Here is a 17,951-nt window from a genome sequence, read left to right as displayed (position 1 = left end):
TGGCTCTGCATGTGCCAGGGAGCCCCAAGGGGGTTCTCTGAGATTTAATCCATGGCAAATGGATTTATCCAGTTGTCCACTCAGCAAACTTTTATTGAGGGCCTGCTACATGCCGGCCTGCGGGCTAGGGGAGGGGATGAAGTGAGTAAGGCAGAATCCAGCCCCTGCCCCCACCACCAGGCTCGTGTCCTAAGGCAGAGACACAAGAACAAGTGCATACACACAGAAATGCATCATTCCACATGGCGACACGTGCTGGGTGCAGAAAACAAACGGTGCAGAGGTGGAGAAAAACCTAGGGGCATTCTATCAGACCAGGGGTTGAGGGGAGGCTTCTCTGAGGAAGTGATATTTAACTCGGGCTCTGGAGCTGAGAAATCAGCTAGTGGGGAGTGAGCATTCTAGGTGAAGGGAACAGCACGTGCAAAGGCCTCCAGGTGGAGACACTCACCACGGAGTCAGATTGCCTTAACTCAGGGCCAGAGGGTCAGACTCTTGTTTGTCTCCCAGAAGAGATCAGGGCACCCTGAGGACTGTGGTCTGGAGGAGGCAGCCCTGGCCTTTCCAGGGGCCACAGGCAGGCTTCTGACCGACTGTGGGACGAAATAGGTCTCTGGGTTTTTTTTAGCCTGGAACCACTTCCTTCAGCCCCACCAGCTGCCTCCCTGAGTCACCACCTAGTTACCCGCCGAGTGGGAACGGGGATTAGGCACCCCGGGACCTGGACTGGCAGGGACAGAGGTTTTGCCACGTGCAACAAAAAGGGCAGAGAGGACTGGACTGAGGGTACAAGGCCCGCCAGCCGGGCTGTTTTAGGTTTTAATAGTTGACATAGGTTATTATATTAGTTTCAGGTGTCCAATTTCATTCTTGTTGACTGAATCGTACACGTGGTATGCAAGATGAGGTTTCCTGCATGCCAGTTCTGGGTGTGGAAATCCTTACCCCATTTTACAGATGAAGAAACCAGTACTCAGAGAGGTGAATCTACTTGCTCAAGCTCACACAGCAAGGAAGTGAAGATGCCAGGTATTGAAGCCAAAGTATGCCGTGTATAATGGTCTTCCCTCCCCCTGCATCCTCCCAGCACCGCTGCAGCTGGACTTCCCCCTGGGAGTAAATCAGGTTGAGGAGACAAGCCCCTGGGGCCCAAATATTTATTTATTTAATTTAAACACTTACATTGCAGTTTCCATGTGCCAGACCCTGTTCTAAGTACTTTACAAGTATTAATTTACGTCATCCTCACAACCACCCTGTGGATGTCAGGACTGTTAGTGTCCATATTTTATAGATGAGGGAAGCAACAGAGAGGGGGAGCAACTTGCTCAAAGTCACACAGGTAGGAAGTGACAGCTGGGATCTCAGCCTAGTCAGTTGGGGTCCAGATCCCCTGCTCTTAGCTGCTGTACCTACTGCCTCTGGCAGCCTGGCCTTTTCGGGGTGATGGGAGCCTGGGTAGGGAGGGGATGCTTTGGCTGACGCCTGGATTCCTGGGTTTGTATACTCCCAGGAGGCCGACCTGCCAGGCTGGTTGGCAGAAACTCCCTCGTCTTCCTCATCACTGTGGTGGCCTCAGAGTGCCCGCCCTCCGAGGGAGAGGGTCTCCCCACCCTGGCCCAGGCGCTGTCTGGGGTGTGGGAAGGAGTTTGGCATGCTGGGCAGCGGAATGCCATAAACCAGGGAAGGAAGCGGGTGGGTGGGAGAGGCTCGGGGAGATAAGATGTGGAGGGTGGAGGAGCCAGCTGAGGAAGGCCCAGCCCTATGGGTGGGAGTAGCCTCCCTGGAGGCAGAGAGAGCAGACACCAAAGGACCAGCAGGTGAAGAACTTCCTGACAGCCCTTCCAAGCTGCCAGACTGGGGTGGGAAGGGCCGGCTCTGAAGGCAGCGGGCTCCCCTTTCCTGGAAGCCCACGTGATATGCACCGCTTGGTGTGGAGGGGATTCAGAAATTGGGCAGGAGACGCCCTTTCAAGTCTGATATTCCAAGAATCTGAGCTGCTGTGATTAAAAACTCTGGAATATTCTGAAATACTACAGATTCTACCATTTTAGATTTTGATTTAGCTTAATGCTACAAGGCCACTCGACATCCTTTTTGGCTCTAACCTGCTGAGGAGGAGAAGTGGGGGCTGGGATCCCCTCCTGGAGACAGACAAGCCTCCAGTGAGGAGAGTCAGATGGGATGGCCCCTGTCCCCTATGAGCTATATAGTTGAGGCAGCAGAGGGAGACCTGCTCCTGCCTTGCTGTGTGACCTTGGGCATGTCACTTACCTTCTCTGGCCTTGGTCTCCCCATCTGTGCCGAGGTGCTCTCCTGGGTCAGCCCAGCTTAGGCATTCTGAATCTCTGCTAAGCACTGTCTACCCCATCAGGTGGGGGTGGCCAGGCAGGAGCCAGAGGGTGTCTGTTGGTCATGGAAAGAATGCGAGGGCAAAAGGCCCAGTGGGTGGGGGCCCCGGGCTGGGCAGCAAGCGGAGGGCAACATGAGATCATGGTGTCTGGGCCTCCTGGTCCAGCATCTCTGGGGATGGGATCCCTTCCAGGCTATCCCACAGGTCAGACCTTCCCTGGGATCTGTATTCAAAGAGTCAGGCTGCCCATTCCCCTCACCGCTCCCCCCTCCCCAAACTTCCCACAGGGCAAAGGGAGTGAAATCAGGAAGATGGGGACTGGTCCAGGCTCACACAGCAAGTCCAAGGCAGGCTATGAGCCCAGGGTTCAGCTTAGGGACTGTGGCTGAGGGCCTGTCTTCACTTCTTGACTCTTTTATGGGACCAGAGAGAGCGTGGAGAGCTGAGTCTGTGCTGCTGGGTGTGGCTGACTCTTCCTCACTCGCCCCCATGGCAAAGGGTGGGCAGGGGGGCTCAGCTTTCTTTTCCCCAGACCCCACCCCAGTTAGATGCTAAACCTCCTCAGGGGGTGGGTGGGGCAGGATGCAGAGGCTTGGGCTCCCCACACTGGGCCAGCCTCCCCATCCTCCCACTAACTCAGGACACAGGCTGGGAAGGGACTAGGGTCACCAGGTCTCCACAGGAATGCACCGCAGGGAACAGTGCCCGGCAGAGGCCTCTTTCCCTGACCCAGCTGAGAACCCCCGCCCCTCTCAGTCCGTTTGTCCCTGTCTCTGTAACTGTTTGTCTCCGCTCATCTCTCTCCCTCTCCCTCTCTCCCTCCCTCCCTCCCTCCCTCCCTCTCTCTCTCTCTCTCTCTCTCTCTCTCTCTCTCTCTCTCTCTCACACACACACACACACACACACACACACACGACTCCCTCCCCTCCCCTTTCAGCTGTGAGGCAGCCCAAATGCCACAGGACACACCCCTTCTCCTTCTCCCCACTGCTCCACAGGTTCTGGGTTCCAGGCTGGGGTCCGGCACGCACAGTGGGGAGGGTCTCCACAGCTGGCCAGGCGTTTTTCCAACCCTTCCGGCCGCAGCAAGCCCCCACCCTGCAGGTTCCCCCCTCCATCCCGGCTCTGGAGTCTGTGGGAACCAGACAGTTGGGGCTGTCCAGCCGGGCTCGCTTCCTCCCAGGCCCCAGGGGACCTGCTGGGGGAGGAGGGAGCCACAGAGACTGAAGCCAGCGTGGCTGCCTGCTGGAGGGGGGCCTCTAGAGGAGACTGGGCTGCTTGCTCCACAAAGGGTCTCCAGGTCCCCTGAGTGTCACCAGTTGGGACGTAAGACCCTCCAGGCTACTACACCAAAGACCAGAGATGGGGTTCCCCTAGTATTCCTGGCCACTCTCTTCTCTCCCTATACGCATGATCCAGATGAGGGGACTGAGGTTCCAGAAGAAAGCCATCTGCCTCAGCAAGTCTAGTGTTGGAGGTGTAGGGACAGTGAGGTTTTGGGTCCCTAAGTCTGTTTCTCTGATGGGAGCCATGAATATATCCATTTCTCCTGCTTCCACCCAAGAGGGCAGCTGGAGAAGGCCACGGTCAGGGCTCAGGCACTTCTGATCTGTACCCCGCACAGCCACCCCTGCCCCACACAAGAGAAGTGCTTTCTTAGAGTCTCTAGGAGACCTGAGCCTCAGGTCATATGCAAAGTCCAGACAAGGGCAGTGATGTCCGCCCTTTGAGTCTTGGGTTCCCTGGCTGTGCAAGGGGTAAGGGATGCCTTTTTAGCCCTGGCATGCCAGGACTCCAAAAAAGCCCTCCTCCTTCTGGAGGCCCCCCACCAGCTCTGTGCCACCCTGCATCTGCACTCAAACTGCAGGTCAGGGGCTGGGGGGCAGAGCCACACAGACCTGGTTTTAATTTCTTCTCTGCCACTTATTGGCCATTTGGAGCCAGAGCTAGGGAGCCCAATGTCTTTGGGCATCAGTTTCCACCCCTGTAAAATGGGGATAACATTCTATAGCACATAGGATTCACTGAGAGGATAAATACAAGCCTGAGACAGAATAAATGGCACAAATGGTCACAGTTATTGTGACTGTTCACAATGGGGGCTTCTGAGTCACAGAGTTTCGGGCTGGAGACTCAGCTCTTCAGCCCAGCCCATCCTCACCCCTGCCTGGTGAGATTGCATTCCTCCTCTCTCTCTCCCGTCCCCTGCTCCCCCGTTCCTCTGCCTTCCTGGGAAACTCCCTGAGAAAGTCCCCAGCAGGAGAAAGCCTCATGTAGGATATTTCCATCCGGGGTCCCCCGCCTCTGCCACACGACCCCACAACTCCACTCACCCTTCACAGAACCAGGTGTTCCAGCCCTCAGCCCCCAACCATCCAGCAAACTGACCCTCATCATCACACTGGCTTTATTGGCCCTGAGAGCCACAGAGTAAATCCCAAGGGGGCCCTGCTTCCCCGCACCCCCAAGTCTGTCCAGAGGTCCTGGGGGCTGGCCGAGTGTTCACTCGCATCTTGGCTTCCTCGCCAGGCCTTCTCCTTTGAGCGCTCCCCAGATCCTAGAGTCAGGCTCAGCCTGGAGGGTGGAGTTGGGAGGGGCTCCGCAGGGACTGCCTGAGGCCGGCTGGCTTCACTCAAAGAAGAACATTCCTGGCGTCCGGTATAGACAGGGGGTCAGCCCCAGTGGATAGCTAGAGCCTCCCTGGACAGGGAAGCTGCCTGCAACCCAGGGTTCTTTGGGGTCAGCTGGCAGGGGCAGTGGGGCTCGGAGGGAGGCTGGAGGGGTGGGTGGGGCAGGGGAGGGGGCTGCTGAGGACAAGAGGTGCTCAAGGCCTGGGTCAGTCCCCACGCAGAAATTCAGTGCCTGCAGCCGGCACTGGTAGCTGCTCCCGATGGCCGCCTCAGAGGTCAAGATGGGCGCAGGGGTCTTGCTGAACCCCTCAGCCTCAGAGAAGCTGGCAGGAAAGCCAAATGCTGGGCACGGGGAAGACGAGGTGGCCATGGGGAGCTCCCCTGGGCCTGCAGGCTTGGGCATGGGCATCTCCTTGGGCTCTGCAGGTGGCCGAGGCCTGGCATCAGGGGTTGCTGAGCACATGCTGGATGGCAAGGCCCCCCCTGGACCCCCAAAGCTTAGGCCCTTGGGCTCCGGCAGCTCCGGCGGGAATGTGCACTGCCTGCCGGTTGTGGCGTCGGGGGCTCCTGGGTCCTGGCTGGTGGCTCTGAGGGGTCCGCGGCGTGCCTTGGCAGGGCCCTTGGCGCCCTCGGTGCCTGCCTGCCGGGTGAAGCGCCGGCGTCGGCGCAGGAAGCTGCCGTGCTCGAACATGTCGTGGCAGTCGGGGTCCAGCGTCCAGTAGCTGCCCTTGCCTGGCTTGCGATCATCGCGGGGCACCTTGACAAAGCACTCGTTGAGTGACAGGTTGTGACGGATGCTGTTCTGCCAGCCGGGCCGGTTGTGGCGGTAGAAAGCAAAGCGGCCCATGATGTAGCGATAGATACCGCTGAGCGTGGCCCGCTGCCCCGGCGAGCTCTGGATGGCCATGGCAATCAGGGCGATGTAGCTGTAGGGTGGCTTGGTCGGCTCGGCTGTTGGGGCTAGGGGCCCGGCTGGGGGCTGCTGCTGCATGCTGACCGACTGGGTTGACTGGGCTGGCCAGGCTGGCGGCTGCCGGAACCGCAGGGGCCAGGCACGGTGTCCAGGGCCGGTGTCCGGTACAGCCTGCCCAGGCTGGTTAAAAGGGCCACTGGCCCAGCCTCCCAGCCTGGAAAGGCAAAAAGGGGTGGGCCCGCCAGGCTGCCCTCCCTTCCTCCCCGGCCCCCCTCCCTCAGGGCCCAAGAGGGGCGGGCAGGAGAGGCCAGGACTGGGAAGCTGTGAGCAGCTGCCAGGGGTGAGGAGATGGGAAGGAAGGGACTGAGACCCTCAGCCTATATGTGCTGGGTGGTGGTGGCCAAGGAGGGACAGGATGTGAAATTGAGCGAGACAGAGACAGAAACAAAAAGAGACAGAGGCAGAGATGGGCAGAGACAGTGAAAAAGTCAAGGGGACAGAAACAAAGAGAGGTAGGGACATAATAAGGGGGAGACAGGAACACACAGAGAAGACAGAGGCAGAGACAGAAAAAAGAGAGACACACAGAGAGCCAGCCCCACACATACACACTGTCCAGAAAAAAGTTAGAATCACTGAATAAGAAAAAGAAAGAAATCTACAGAGACAGAAAGAGGGAGATAGACACACAGACACACAGACACATTCACGCACTTGTGGGAGAGGAGAGAAGAATCTGTGCCTGAGCTAGAGAACTGGGAGTCCCTGAGAGAAAAGCCTCAGGGGCTTCTTGAATTCCCACCCCTAATTCTCCTTTTCTCCTCTCCTCCTCCCAGGCCCATAGTCTACTTTCTCCTCCCTGCAGTGTAGAGCCCTGGAGGTCACAATATTCCCTGGCCTCCGAGCACTGGGGTCTAGGCTGGTTGGAGCCCCTAGGATGGTGATGAGGGCCAGCCCAACCCCGTTTGCTGAGCCCTGGCGCCCTCTAGTGACTAGCATGGGGAGGACAGACATCTGGACAGAGATACCCACCCTCCCAAGAGGCTCTCAACCAAATTCCAGGCTGAGCCTCAGTTTCCTATCTTTAAAATGGAGCTGATGACTCTGCAGCTGTCCAGGCCATGGTGGGGAGTCAACAGGCTCCCTTACACAGAATCCAATGCCCTTTGAGAGCCTAGCACAGAGTAGGGGTTTGGGCATGGCTGATGACTGTCTCCCTGAGCTGAGGCTCCCCAATAGCTTCAGCCTTGGGCTAAGGGTATAGCGAAGCCCAGAACAGACAGTCAAGCCTTCTGAAGGACAGGGCAGCCTCTTCATGCTCTCCCACCCACATGTCACCAGGTCAGCAGGCACCTACTGTGTGCCCCTCTCCATGCCAGGCAAGCTTCCCTGCTGCTTTCAACATTTACTTCTCAGACCAACTGTGATCAGAGGCCTTGAGAGCTTCTTTTGAATAGCTGAGGAATCTGAGGCTCAGGGAAGTTAAATGACTTGCAAGCTAGTGAGTGAGAAAGCTGTGATTTCAACTCAGGATTCTGTAACTCCTTAACACTGCTTCTTCTGAGAGGGGCAGGGGTAGAGGACAGGCAGTTTCTGGGCCCCCACTGGAGAAAAGGCTGTGAACCCCAAGAGTGCAAGGACTATGATGTTTTGCTCTATCCCTAGTGTCCAGCATCTGCCTGAAACAGAGTAGATGCTCAAGAAATATTTGTTGAATGAATTTAACAGTGATTGGATTGACTTCTGTCCTTTGTTGAATCATACAGTTTCCCTCATAAAATGTATCACTAAAAGAGATTTATTATGTTGCCATCTGTAAGACGATTCTTATAAAATCAGAAATCAGAAAAGGTAAAAGGTCTGATATCTGGGGTAGAAAATAGTGATTTCACTGACAAGGTAGGGTCATAGCCTTCATGGTTGAGGGGTTCCCTCCTGATTCCCAAACACTCCTTACAATTTACAGTTTGCAAAGACTGGTGGGGCTTGGGGAGGGGCTGGACTCTTGGCTCCCACTTTGGCTTCTGCCATAGGCTTGTGTTTGGGGGCCTGCCTCAGTTTCTCCAAAGACAGTATCCACTGGTGGTGGTGGTTGTAGTTAACATCCAAAGTCAAGGGTTCAGGCCAAGTGCTCTGTTTTGGGAAGATCCTCCTCTCACTACTCCCCACTCATCCACAAAGAAGAGAGACTAGTGGCTGGTGGGAAACTCTGAGCCCCTCAGAGGCCAGGCAATTATGTTACTGGTTGGTCTCAGTCTAAAGCACGCTGAGGATCTAACTGTTGGTAAACCTAGCTTGAAGCAAACCTTATAACGGATCAATAGCGGGTAAGGTATGCTATAGGTAAACCGCTATAGGCATGTCAAGCTCTCAACAAAAAGCTTAAGTCTTGTTTCTGCCCTAATTGCTGCTTCTAGAACCTCAAGGTCAAGTTTGGTTCTCAAGCCTGAGGTCCCAGGCCCAGCTGCTCCGTTGTCTGCCTAGGCGCCAAGTTTCTGGGCTCCATCTCCGCAGCTAAGTAGTTGAAGGGCCGTGATTGGCTTCCGCTGTCCCCACCTACCTGGGCGATGGGCGGGGCGAGACTGCAAGTTCCCTGCTCAGTTGGGGCATGGCTGAGGTGAGGTCTGCACCCTTTGGGGGCTGACTTTAGAGGGTACGGCAGGAAGAAGCAGCCGCTTAGGGTTGACTCAGCTGTATCAGCAGGTGAGTGACGCTGTCGGGGATGCGGGCCTGGGGACCCGCCACTGAGGCAACTGGCCGTGGCGCTTCGAATGTAGGAGGAGCTCGCGGGCGAAGACTGGCTCCACCTGCGGAGGTGGGGGTGGGGCAGTGAGCCACCCTCTCCTTTACCCGCCCCCTCTGTTCCGGTGGGAAGTGACAGACCCTCCCCACATGCATTTTACACGCAGGGTCTTACAGATCAGAGGGTCGTACGGCAGGTCAGGGGCGGAGCTGGGACTGGAGGGAGAAGCAAGGGGCCATTTAGAGGGAACTGGAGTGTGTGGCTCTCTGCTGGAGTGGGAGGTGACTCACGTGGGCCATGATGAGCCGCTCTTCGGGCTGGTCCGGGGGCCCCGGGTATTCCTCGCCAAAGCACAGCCGGATCTGGTACTCAGGCTCTGGGCGACCATCCTGCAGGTGGGCGCGCAGTTCTACGAGCCAAGATGGGGCGTCCCACCTGGTGCCTACCTTGTGCTCACATCCTATGCCCATGTCCTGTGAACCCACATCCTGTAAGCCCACATCCCCATTGTGTGACTGTGTCCTACACCCACATTCACGTCCCTGTGCCTGTCTCATGTCCCACATCTGCTCCCACTTCTGGCCCTCATACTCCATGCCTCAAGCCCCTATGCTCACTACCACGCCTTTATGCCCATCCCATGCCCACTGCCATTCACCTATGCCTATCTTGTGCCCAGTGCCTCTGATGCCCATGCTATGCTTAAGGCCCTATTACAACACACGTGCCCAAGTCCTATGCTTATGCTCCACACCCCATACCCCAAGCCTGCCCCGTGCCTACACCTCCCATACCCCGAAGTCCATATCTGTACCCAGCCCTCCTGATGCCCATATTCACTCCCACTCCCAGTGCTTCTGTGTCATGTCCTTTGTTCTCATGCCCACCTCATGCCCAGCATCCTCAAGCCCATCACTCTGTGGCCACTATCCTCTGTCCGCGTCCCTTTGCCCACCCCTGTGCCCGGCCACTCTTCCCGGCGCCGCCAGCCACCCCGCAGTCGCGCTCTTACCCGCGAGGAAGCGGCGCGTGTCGAGCAGCTGGCAGGTGTGCTCGCGTTCCAGTTTGTTGGGCCGCGCTCGGTGCGGGGCGAGCGGGCCGCGCCAGTACACGCGGCCCTGGCACAGGCGCTTGGCGAAGACGCCCTCGGGCGCCACCCACAGCAGCACGCCGCGCTCCAGGTGGGGCAGCAGGCGCTGCAGCACTCGGGCTTCGGGCGGCGGCTCCGGGAAGCGAACCTGCGCGACGCGCGGCGGCGGCCCCAGCAGGCGCTCGGCGGCCGCGGCGGCTGCGCGCGGGCTCAGGCGGCAGCCCTCAGCCGTGCGCGCCGTGGCTTCACGCACCAGCTCCGCGCCGTAGAAGAGCCGCACGTGCAGCCAGCAATCTGCGGGAAGGGGAGGGGGAGCGCGCCTGGCGTTGGTGGCGCCTGCTCCCCTCCCCCACGACGGGGCCGGGCACCCACCTAGGGAATTTGTGGCGCTCCCTTCGGAGAAGCGATACTACTACTACTACTAGTAGTGGTGGTGGTGATGGTAGTAAACAACAGCAACTTCCAGTATAAACGGACTGGTAGTTGAGCTTCAAAAGCATAGGGTCTGGGGCCATCGGTACAATGGGGGCATGACACATGACACTGAGGCTCCAACTTTTGGGACTGTAGGAGCTTCTTCCCAGCAAATATTTTAATACTGATAGAAATTAAAAAAAAAAAGTAACAATGGCAACAGCAACAACAAACAGCAGCCTCCCAGATAAAGAGCCAGCAAAATGCTCAATGGTTAGGGCTGTGGCTCTGCAGCCAGGCTTCTGGGGTCTAATCTCTCACTGCCACTTAGGAGCTGTGACCTGCTGATAACTTACTCAGGATTATTAACTGCGTAATCTTGGGCAGGGTTCTTAACCTCTGTGTCTGGTTTCTGCAACTCTAAAATGGGGATAATGGCAGTATATCTCACAGGGCTATGTGCAAAACTTAGAAGGATGCCTGGCATAAGCTAAGCCCTCAACAAAGGTTAGCTGGTGTTGTTATCTGGAGTTTGGGCAGGGTGGGAGACAGAGGCTATCTGGCCCCAACCCTGGGCCCTCCCCAGTTCTGCATGGTGGTCAGAGGAGAGGGCCTTCAGATTCCTTACCAGGGTTGCTGAAGTCGTCAGAGGGTAAGGGGTCCCAAGGGTGTGCAGGTTCCTGGGCCTGGTACCCTGGGGAAGGAAGGGAAGCAGTAAGACATCACCTCACCCTGGGTCCCTCGACCCCTAGATCAAGGTCCCAGAAGAGACCGGGGAGGAGGCAGGGGTGGGTGAGGAGACCCAGTCCTTACTGTGGTCAGCCAAGGGGCCTGAGAGCAGGGCAGCTGGCGGCAGGGAGCCCTGCTGGGCCAGCCTGGGGGGCCGCTTCTCGTTCTTATCCTCTGTTGCTAATCTGGAGCCATCCTGAGCATCAGGAGAAAGGGTCTGTGAGGGTGGGAGAGGATACCTGTGGGCCATGGGAGTTCCCAGACAGTCTGCACTGGGGCAGAGGGAGGTCTGGGCAGACTGAAGGCCAGCTGGGGTTGATAGGGACTTGAAGGTTTCAGAGCTCAAGATCTTTTCCCCCGTGAAGGCACAGAGAGAGTTGTGGGGGGTGATGGCGTCAGAGATGAAGCTCATTGTGATAGGGAGCAAAGCACTAGGAGTGAACGAGGAGACAGAGGTGTTAGAGAGGTGGGGACAGAGTGATGGCGGGGGTAGTAGGGACAGTGGGATGAACTAGGCTGATGGGGGGATGGGAACAGAGCAATGAACCATGAGTGAATGGGGATAGGTGATGGAGTGGAGATAGTGGAGTGATACAGACAGTGATGGAGATAGAGGTGATGGCGTGATAGCAATGGTGAGAGAGCTAGAGGTGATGAAGGTGAAGGGGATACAGTGAGGGGACTGGATCTGAGTGGGTGAGTGGGGACAGAGTGATGGACCCAGGGATGACAGGGGAGAGAGGGTGAATTGTGAGAAAATAGGATTGATGCAGACAGAGCGATAGAGATGAAGATGATAGAGGTGATGAGATAGAAATGATGGAGGCAAGGAGATTAGAATGAAGGAGCTGAAAATGATGGCAGAGGTAGCGTAGCGGTAGGAGGTAGAGCTGATAGAGGGACAAGGCTGGGCAGGAGCTGACGGAGGGATGAGATGAGGGTGCTGGAGATCATAGGGGGCGGTTTGGGTGCAAGGTGGCTGGGCTGGCAAGGCTGCAGGGGCTGGAAGACACTGACCTGGTTTGTCCTGCAGGCCGGCTCTGTCACTTCTCCAGGGGGCTTTTGCTGGCTCTGGAGAATGTCTTCCTCTTTATGGGAAGCACAAGCCCTGGTAACTGGGTGGGATAAGAAATAGCTGCTTGTTTCCTGGGCCCCAGGGGGAACCCCGTCAATCTTGTCTGAGATAATGACCCCAGGCAAGAGTACCCTAGCTCACTACATGATCTCAGGCAAGGCTTCCCTCTCTGGGCCTCAGTTTCCTCCTTTTTGAATAGGGAGATAAACTGGGTGGTTTAAGGGTCCTTCTTTGTTTCCAGCCCATGGGTTTAAGCCCAATAAAGCCCACCATTTCCCATTTTAGAGATGGGCAAAGTGAGGTCCTTATTGCCCAGAGAGCCTCAGCTACTACCTCCAGGGGAAGGATAGTACCTGGGCCATTGGCACCACTGGACATGAGCCGGTAGACCTTGTAGGGGTTGGAGATGTCCAGCTGGCTGCGCTCACGCACCTCACAGAAGTCGGCACTCTTGTTGAGGGCACAGCGGAGCCGCGTCTTCCAGGTGGAGGGGTCCTCCTTGTCAATGCCCTCCAGGTGCTTGCCCTTGTATATGGCCCAGGCCTGGGAGTGAGCAGGGGCATTTGGGGAGGAAGAGCCTGGGAGAGGGGGCTGATGCCATGCAAAGGGATGAGGGCTGCCTTGCCTCCTACCCCTCTCCCTCCCTCTGCCCCTCTGCCCCTCTGCCCCCCACCCCTCCACCTCTCTATCCTTCCTTCTCTTCCTTCCTCCCTTCAGCCAACACATATTCCTTGAGCTCCTGCTATGGACCAGGCCTAAGGTAGGGACTGAATGGGGAACCAGACCGACATGGTCCCTGCTTTCAAGGAGCTCAAGTCTAATGGGAGAGGACACTGCAAACAGTTAATAGGACATAATTCTGTTTCAAATTATGGGTTGTGATAAATAAAAAATAAATAGGACGAGGGACTATAGAATGATGGCAGGGATTTGCTCCCTGGAGAGCCATAAAACGAAATCCCTAACTACTGCTACATACAAAGTGGACTCCAGTTGCTTAAAAAAAAACAAAAGTAAGAGGTAAAACCGTAAACGTAATAGAAGATAATGTAGGAGAAAACCTAGGGGGCAGAGAATGCTTCTTAAACAAAACTTCAAAGGCATGAACCATAAGGCAGGAAAAACTGCAATGGCTGAAACCAGCAAGGGGCTAAGATCTAGAACATACAGGAACTTCTGCAAATCCACAAGAAACAGGGAGCATCCCCTAAAGAAAAAATTCTTATCAAAGGACAAGAATGGGTAGTTTAGAGGAAACCAGGAGCTGTTGAGCATAGGAGGAGGTGCGGAAACTCATTAATGCCAGAGAAATAAAAATATGAGACATCACCTGGAAGCTTACAAATTTTAGCCAGTTGGATAAACCAGTTGGGATGTGGACACTGTTGGTGGGTACGGGTGGAATGGGTGCAGAGCTTCTGGATGGTAATCTGGCATGCCTCGTCCAAATAAGTATAAGCATCCCTTGGGAGCAGAGATTCCAGTAACAAAGGAATTCTCACAGAGGCTTAGGAAGGGACCGGGGCAAGAAGATGTTATTTGTGGTCTGGAAAGCAAACTGTGTCCGTCCCTGGGAAAGTAGATAGGGGTGTGCATGTAATAGATGCCCAATATAGAGTCTATGCAATATCTAGAAGCATCCAGGAGCAACAACTTAGATGGACAGGGAAGAAGAGTAGATTTGCAGAGCGTGACCCTGAGTGAAATAAAAGTAAGACACAGAATGAGTCTATCACACAATATGATGCTTATAGGGTAAAAATACGCACAAAACAGCAATGGCCCACTTTGCAAGAAAACATACAAACCAAAGGTATTCATTAAGTACATTAGAATAACTGTTGTGGTAGCAGGACTAAATACATAAATAAGAAATATGAGGGGCTGCTTTACAGAGGGTGATCAGAAAAGGCCTCTTGGAGGAAGTGGCATTTGGGCTGAAGTCTGATTGAAAAGAAGGATGGAGTCCAACAAAGAGCTGGGAGAAGGCTGTTCTGGGTAGAAGGAACAGCAAGTGCAAAGGTCCTGAGGTGGGATAGGTTCAAGGAAGTCCAGTGTGCCTGGAGCAGAGTAGTCAAAGGGGAGGACAATTGGAGATGTATTGCTCGCATTGATCACATTCAGGGCTGGCGGGGATTTAACTGATAAATCACATTCAGTTATTGCCCTCAGAGATCCCAGGACACTGAACAGAAAAGCCACAGATCCTATATTGGTGCCACTTAAGTGGTGAGACCTTTAAGGCTTGATTTTGTTGTCTGTAAACTGTGCTGATAATACTTAACCTCACATGGTTGTGGTGGGTGTAAGGTGAGTGGTGTTTTGTGCTTAGCATGGTACCTGGCATACAGTCAGTGCTCATTTATTGCAGTACTTATTCACTGTATTAAGGATGCTCTAACTCAAAGGTAACCTGGACTCAAGGCACAGGGTGCTGTCACCTCGATGAGAGAGGGATCTTTGGAGACACTGCTATGTCCCCAAGCACTTAGAGTGGCACTTGGCACACAGGAGATGCTCAATAAATATTTGTGGAATAAATCAAACTGGCTCTCGAAGGATGAGTAGGAAGTTGCCAGGTGGAGTGATGTTCTTGACAGGGGAACAGCTTGAGCAAAGGCATGGAAGAGCATGGTGCATTCAGGAGACAGTGAGCAGCCTGGTGTGGCTGGAGCTGGTGTGTGTGTGAGGGTACATGTATAGTTGATTCTTGTTATTCATGGTAGTTGTGTTCTATAAAATTGACACAAACACTGAGTTAGCGAACCCTGAACCATTGCTCTTAGGGGACATACAAGGCTAGGTTCCTGCGAGGCTCTGGTCACACCATTTTTATCAGCTGATCAATACACATCCTTGTATGTGTGTTTCTGTTTAAGGACACCTTATTTAATGTAAACTGTTGATTCATTAACAGTGAACTGATGGCCAGCAGCACTATAACTCACATCTGAAAGAAACTTCTCTGACATGCGGATTTTCTCTGAAAGGCACATCACAGCCTTCTTGTGTTTAGAACAGTGGACAGCACTACAGCACTGTATAGGCTTGGGGGCCACTTTAAACAGTGGAATCACCAACAAAAAGCACAAAAATATTAAAAACAAGGCACTAAAGAGGCTGCAAAAGGACATCCATTTACAGTAGAAGAGCTGAAACTAGAGTTGTCGCCTTGTTCAATCTCAGGTCAGAATGTGTACGTTGATGACTCATCTTTTTTGCCATTCTGCACATGACTGTGAATGGCTGCAAAAGTGCCTTGAGTATTGATTTGGAGATTATAAATAATTTTAGCGAGTAAGCAAATTTGCAAATGTGGAATCTGTGAATAATGAGGATTAACTGAATATGGTGGAGGAAGGAGAAGAGGAATTAAGGAAGAAGAGACAGGTTGAAGCTGGATCATGAATGTCCTGGAAGGCCAGGGCGTCACACGTATGTGTCAGTGGTGGGTTGAGGGATGAATCAAAGCATCCCCAAAGAGAGACAAGGAGGACCAGCCCCCAGAATCTCCCACTTCTGAACTTAAAGGACAGGCCAGGTAACCACCTCTTCAATACTTTTTGAGCTCCTTCTGTGGGCCGGGCTCTGTGCTCAGGGTCACCACCCCCAGGGAGCTGGAGGAGAAAGACTCATACAAAGCACTCATAATTCATAGGAAAAGTTGTTCCAATGGAGAAAGCAGAAGGAATTAGGGATGACTTGGGGAGAAGCACTAAGTTAGAGCTTCATAAATGCATTGAACAAGTGAATGCATCAGGGAAGGCTGTCTTGAGAAGTTTAAGCTGAGCATGATGGAAGTTGACCAGTGAAGGTGGAGGAGAGAGGGTGTTCCGGGCAGGGTGAATGGACGGTACAAAAGTCTCATGGTGAGAGAGACACGAAGCATTTAGAAACTGAAAGAACTGTCTGGTCAGTTCTATAGTTGGGGAGGGAGTCGAGAGAGATGGCGAGAGGCCAGGGAAGAGCAGTTCATGTAGGGCTTTGAGGTCATGGTAACGTGTTGGGACTTTCTCACAAGAGCAATGGGAAGCCATGGAAGGATTTGGAGTAGGGGAGTGCCAAGGCAGGATTTACATTTAGAAAGAACCCTCCGGAGGTCTGAGGGGAGAGCTGAGGGATAGGGGAAGCAGGAAACTCATTGTTCTGGTAAGAGATGGTGGGAATGGGTCCAGGTGGATGGACAGAAGAGGAAAAGCCTAGCAGGCCTCGGTAATGGATTAGAATAAGATTGGAAGAGAAGGGAGTAGCTAAGGTTCAGGTGCCTGGCTCTAGGGTCTGGGTGGCAGTCACTGCCATCTCCCATTTTGGGAAACGCAGCCGTGTGTAGAGGGGAGCCAACGAGTGTGGTATGGAGGAGGTGCTGAATTTGAGAGGTCTGGGGTCACTAGACTTAGACTAGCAGGCCTGAGGTTTGGAGAGAAGGGTCGGAACTATTGGGCTCCATGCTGAGGCTGTGGAAGGAGAGAGTGAAATATGAGGGAGGAGGTCCAGGAGTGATTGCATAGAGCCCCAAAAGAGGAGGAGAGGGGATGGAGGCTGAGAAGTAGGGACCAGGAAGGTAGGAGGAAAACAGGTCAGGGTTGGAGTGGGTGGGGAGACAGAGATTCTGGGAACCAGGTGAGAGCGTTTCAAGGAGGAGGGAGGGTCCACTAGACAGACTCACCCAGGGGTCGGAGAAGATGACAGTGATGGCATCCTTGGACTTGGCAATTAGAGGCATTAGCAGGAGGGAGAGAAACCAGACTGTTGGGGGGTGGGGGTGAGGAGGAGCAACTAGGGGGCTATGAGTGAGGGAGTTGATGACCAGAAGACCTTTTCTAGGTGCTTCACCCTGGGAAGAGAGAGGGGAGGCCAGAGTAGTGGAGCTGGAGGCAGCCACGGTGTTTGGGATGGTGGCGGTGGCCTGGTATGCAGTTGGTTGCTTATTGCTCTTGGGAGACATTCCTGAGTTTAAATCTTGTTGGGAAAGAGCCAGTCTGGAGAAAGTTAATGGTGATTGGGGTATTCCTGGAGGAAGTCCCTGAGAAGGGCTGGTGTTGGGAAGCACAGACAATGTCCCCAAGCCTCGAGAGGTTGGCAGTTTCGAGCTGAGAAGTGGAGGGAATTCCCAGCGGTGGCGGTGGCTGGGTCTAATTTCCCCAGAGAGAAGGGAGGAGTAGTTCCCTGTGGGGTGGGGATGGTGCAGGTCATGCAGTCCTGGCTGATCTGTTTTAAGAGGGTCTGGGAGGGTCTCCCTTAAGGAGAATTCTACCCTCGACCTAGAGACGACTGAGGTTAAGAGCTGAGCGAGGGGCTGAGGTGACAGGGCGTCGGTCGTCTGTCGGTCGGTCGGTCGGAGCGCTGCGACCGTGCGCAAGCAGAGCCCTTTGGGACCCGGGCCGGCGACCCTCGGCCCCCGCCCCCTTACCCTGAAGAGCGCCGCGTCCTTCTGCGCCCGGTAGCCCTGCTTGGCTGCGTGCTTCCAGGGGATGCGGAAGAGGGTCTTGCCCGCGTCCTCCCAGCGCAGCCCGGCGTAGCGCCCGCTCTCAATCTGCGCCACCAGCCAGTCGCGGAGGCGCAGGGGACCCCCGGCCCCCGCCATGGGCCGCCTGCTGTCGGGGACCTTCCCTTCGTCCCTCCGCCAGGGGTCGCAGGCCATCGGGGACGCGGTGGGGTGGGGGTGGAGGAAACAGGTCTGGGCCACCCGGCGACCGGACCCCAGGGCGACAGGGGATCGCGGGGCCACCTGGATGGCGCGCGGAGGTGGCGAAAGCGAAAGTCTGGACTGACAGTTTCGCTTTCTTTTCCGCTCCTTATCCCCGGGGGCCCTTTCCTTTCGCCCCTCCCCATGTCAAATGGCCTGGAGGGCGTGGGGCCTTGCGTAGGAAGCAGCACTGTGGGACGCCAAGAACCACTGGCGGGTAAGGGGTTGGGTAGCCCGGGTTCTGCCTGTCCCTGGAGGGGAGTCCCTGTGGGCAGGCAGAGGCGCCATTTGCCCCACCCCTGCACCTGTTTTCTGCTC

At 55.1% G+C, this 17,951-nt stretch overlaps 2 protein-coding genes across 5 annotated transcripts; both read right to left on the bottom strand.

Moving 5' to 3' along the window:
- Positions 1 to 4,743: 4,743 nt before the first annotated feature.
- FOXS1 (forkhead box S1) lies at positions 4,744 to 8,641 on the bottom strand. The gene is made up of 2 exons (XM_010993896.3): positions 8,457 to 8,641; positions 4,744 to 6,110 (listed from the first exon to the last, which is right to left on the bottom strand). The coding sequence occupies exons 1-2, from the start codon at positions 8,504 to 8,506 to the stop codon at positions 4,982 to 4,984; spliced, it is 1,179 nt and encodes a 392-aa protein (XP_010992198.3). The 5' UTR covers positions 8,507 to 8,641; the 3' UTR covers positions 4,744 to 4,981.
- LOC105100841 (interferon regulatory factor 4-like) lies at positions 8,563 to 17,702 on the bottom strand. Of its 4 annotated transcripts, none has more exons than XR_010376638.1 (8): positions 17,358 to 17,702; positions 12,301 to 12,490; positions 11,890 to 11,987; positions 10,957 to 11,089; positions 10,772 to 10,837; positions 9,652 to 10,023; positions 8,930 to 9,028; positions 8,563 to 8,703 (listed from the first exon to the last, which is right to left on the bottom strand). XR_010376638.1 is itself a non-coding variant. In XM_031434006.2 (8 exons), the coding sequence occupies exons 1-8, from the start codon at positions 17,586 to 17,588 to the stop codon at positions 8,593 to 8,595; spliced, it is 1,320 nt and encodes a 439-aa protein (XP_031289866.2). In that variant the 5' UTR covers positions 17,589 to 17,702; the 3' UTR covers positions 8,563 to 8,592. The 4 variants fall into 4 exon arrangements, 3 of the variants coding, with proteins under 3 accessions (XP_031289866.2, XP_064331864.1, XP_064331865.1); XM_031434006.2 differs by having other exon boundaries at positions 8,930 to 9,048; XM_064475794.1 differs by having other exon boundaries at positions 8,930 to 9,048; positions 10,957 to 11,068.
- Between the last annotated feature and the right edge of the window lie 249 nt (positions 17,703 to 17,951).

This window comes from Camelus dromedarius, chromosome 18 (assembly GCF_036321535.1).
Source record: "Camelus dromedarius isolate mCamDro1 chromosome 18, mCamDro1.pat, whole genome shotgun sequence".
In the NCBI taxonomy this organism is placed as follows: domain Eukaryota; kingdom Metazoa; phylum Chordata; class Mammalia; order Artiodactyla; family Camelidae; genus Camelus; species Camelus dromedarius.
The sequence above is the reverse complement of the archived record's forward strand: the minus strand, read 5'-3'. Positions and strand labels throughout refer to the sequence as shown.

Coding starts and splice junctions, on each gene's coding strand:
- FOXS1 (XM_010993896.3), bottom strand. CDS start 8,506: ATGCCCCAACTGAGCAGGGAACTTGCAGTCTCGCCCCGCCCATCGCCC. Junction 6,111..8,456: donor TCGCCCCGCCCATCGCCCAG/GTAGGTGGGGAC, acceptor TTGCCTTTCCAG/GCTGGGAGGCTGGGCCAGTG.
- LOC105100841 (XM_031434006.2), bottom strand. CDS start 17,588: ATGGCCTGCGACCCCTGGCGGAGGGACGAAGGGAAGGTCCCCGACAGC. Junction 12,491..17,357: donor AGGACGCGGCGCTCTTCAGG/GTAAGGGGGCGG, acceptor GCTCACTCCCAG/GCCTGGGCCATATACAAGGG. Junction 10,838..10,956: donor AGGCCCCTTGGCTGACCACA/GTAAGGACTGGG, acceptor TTCCTTCCCCAG/GGTACCAGGCCCAGGAACCT.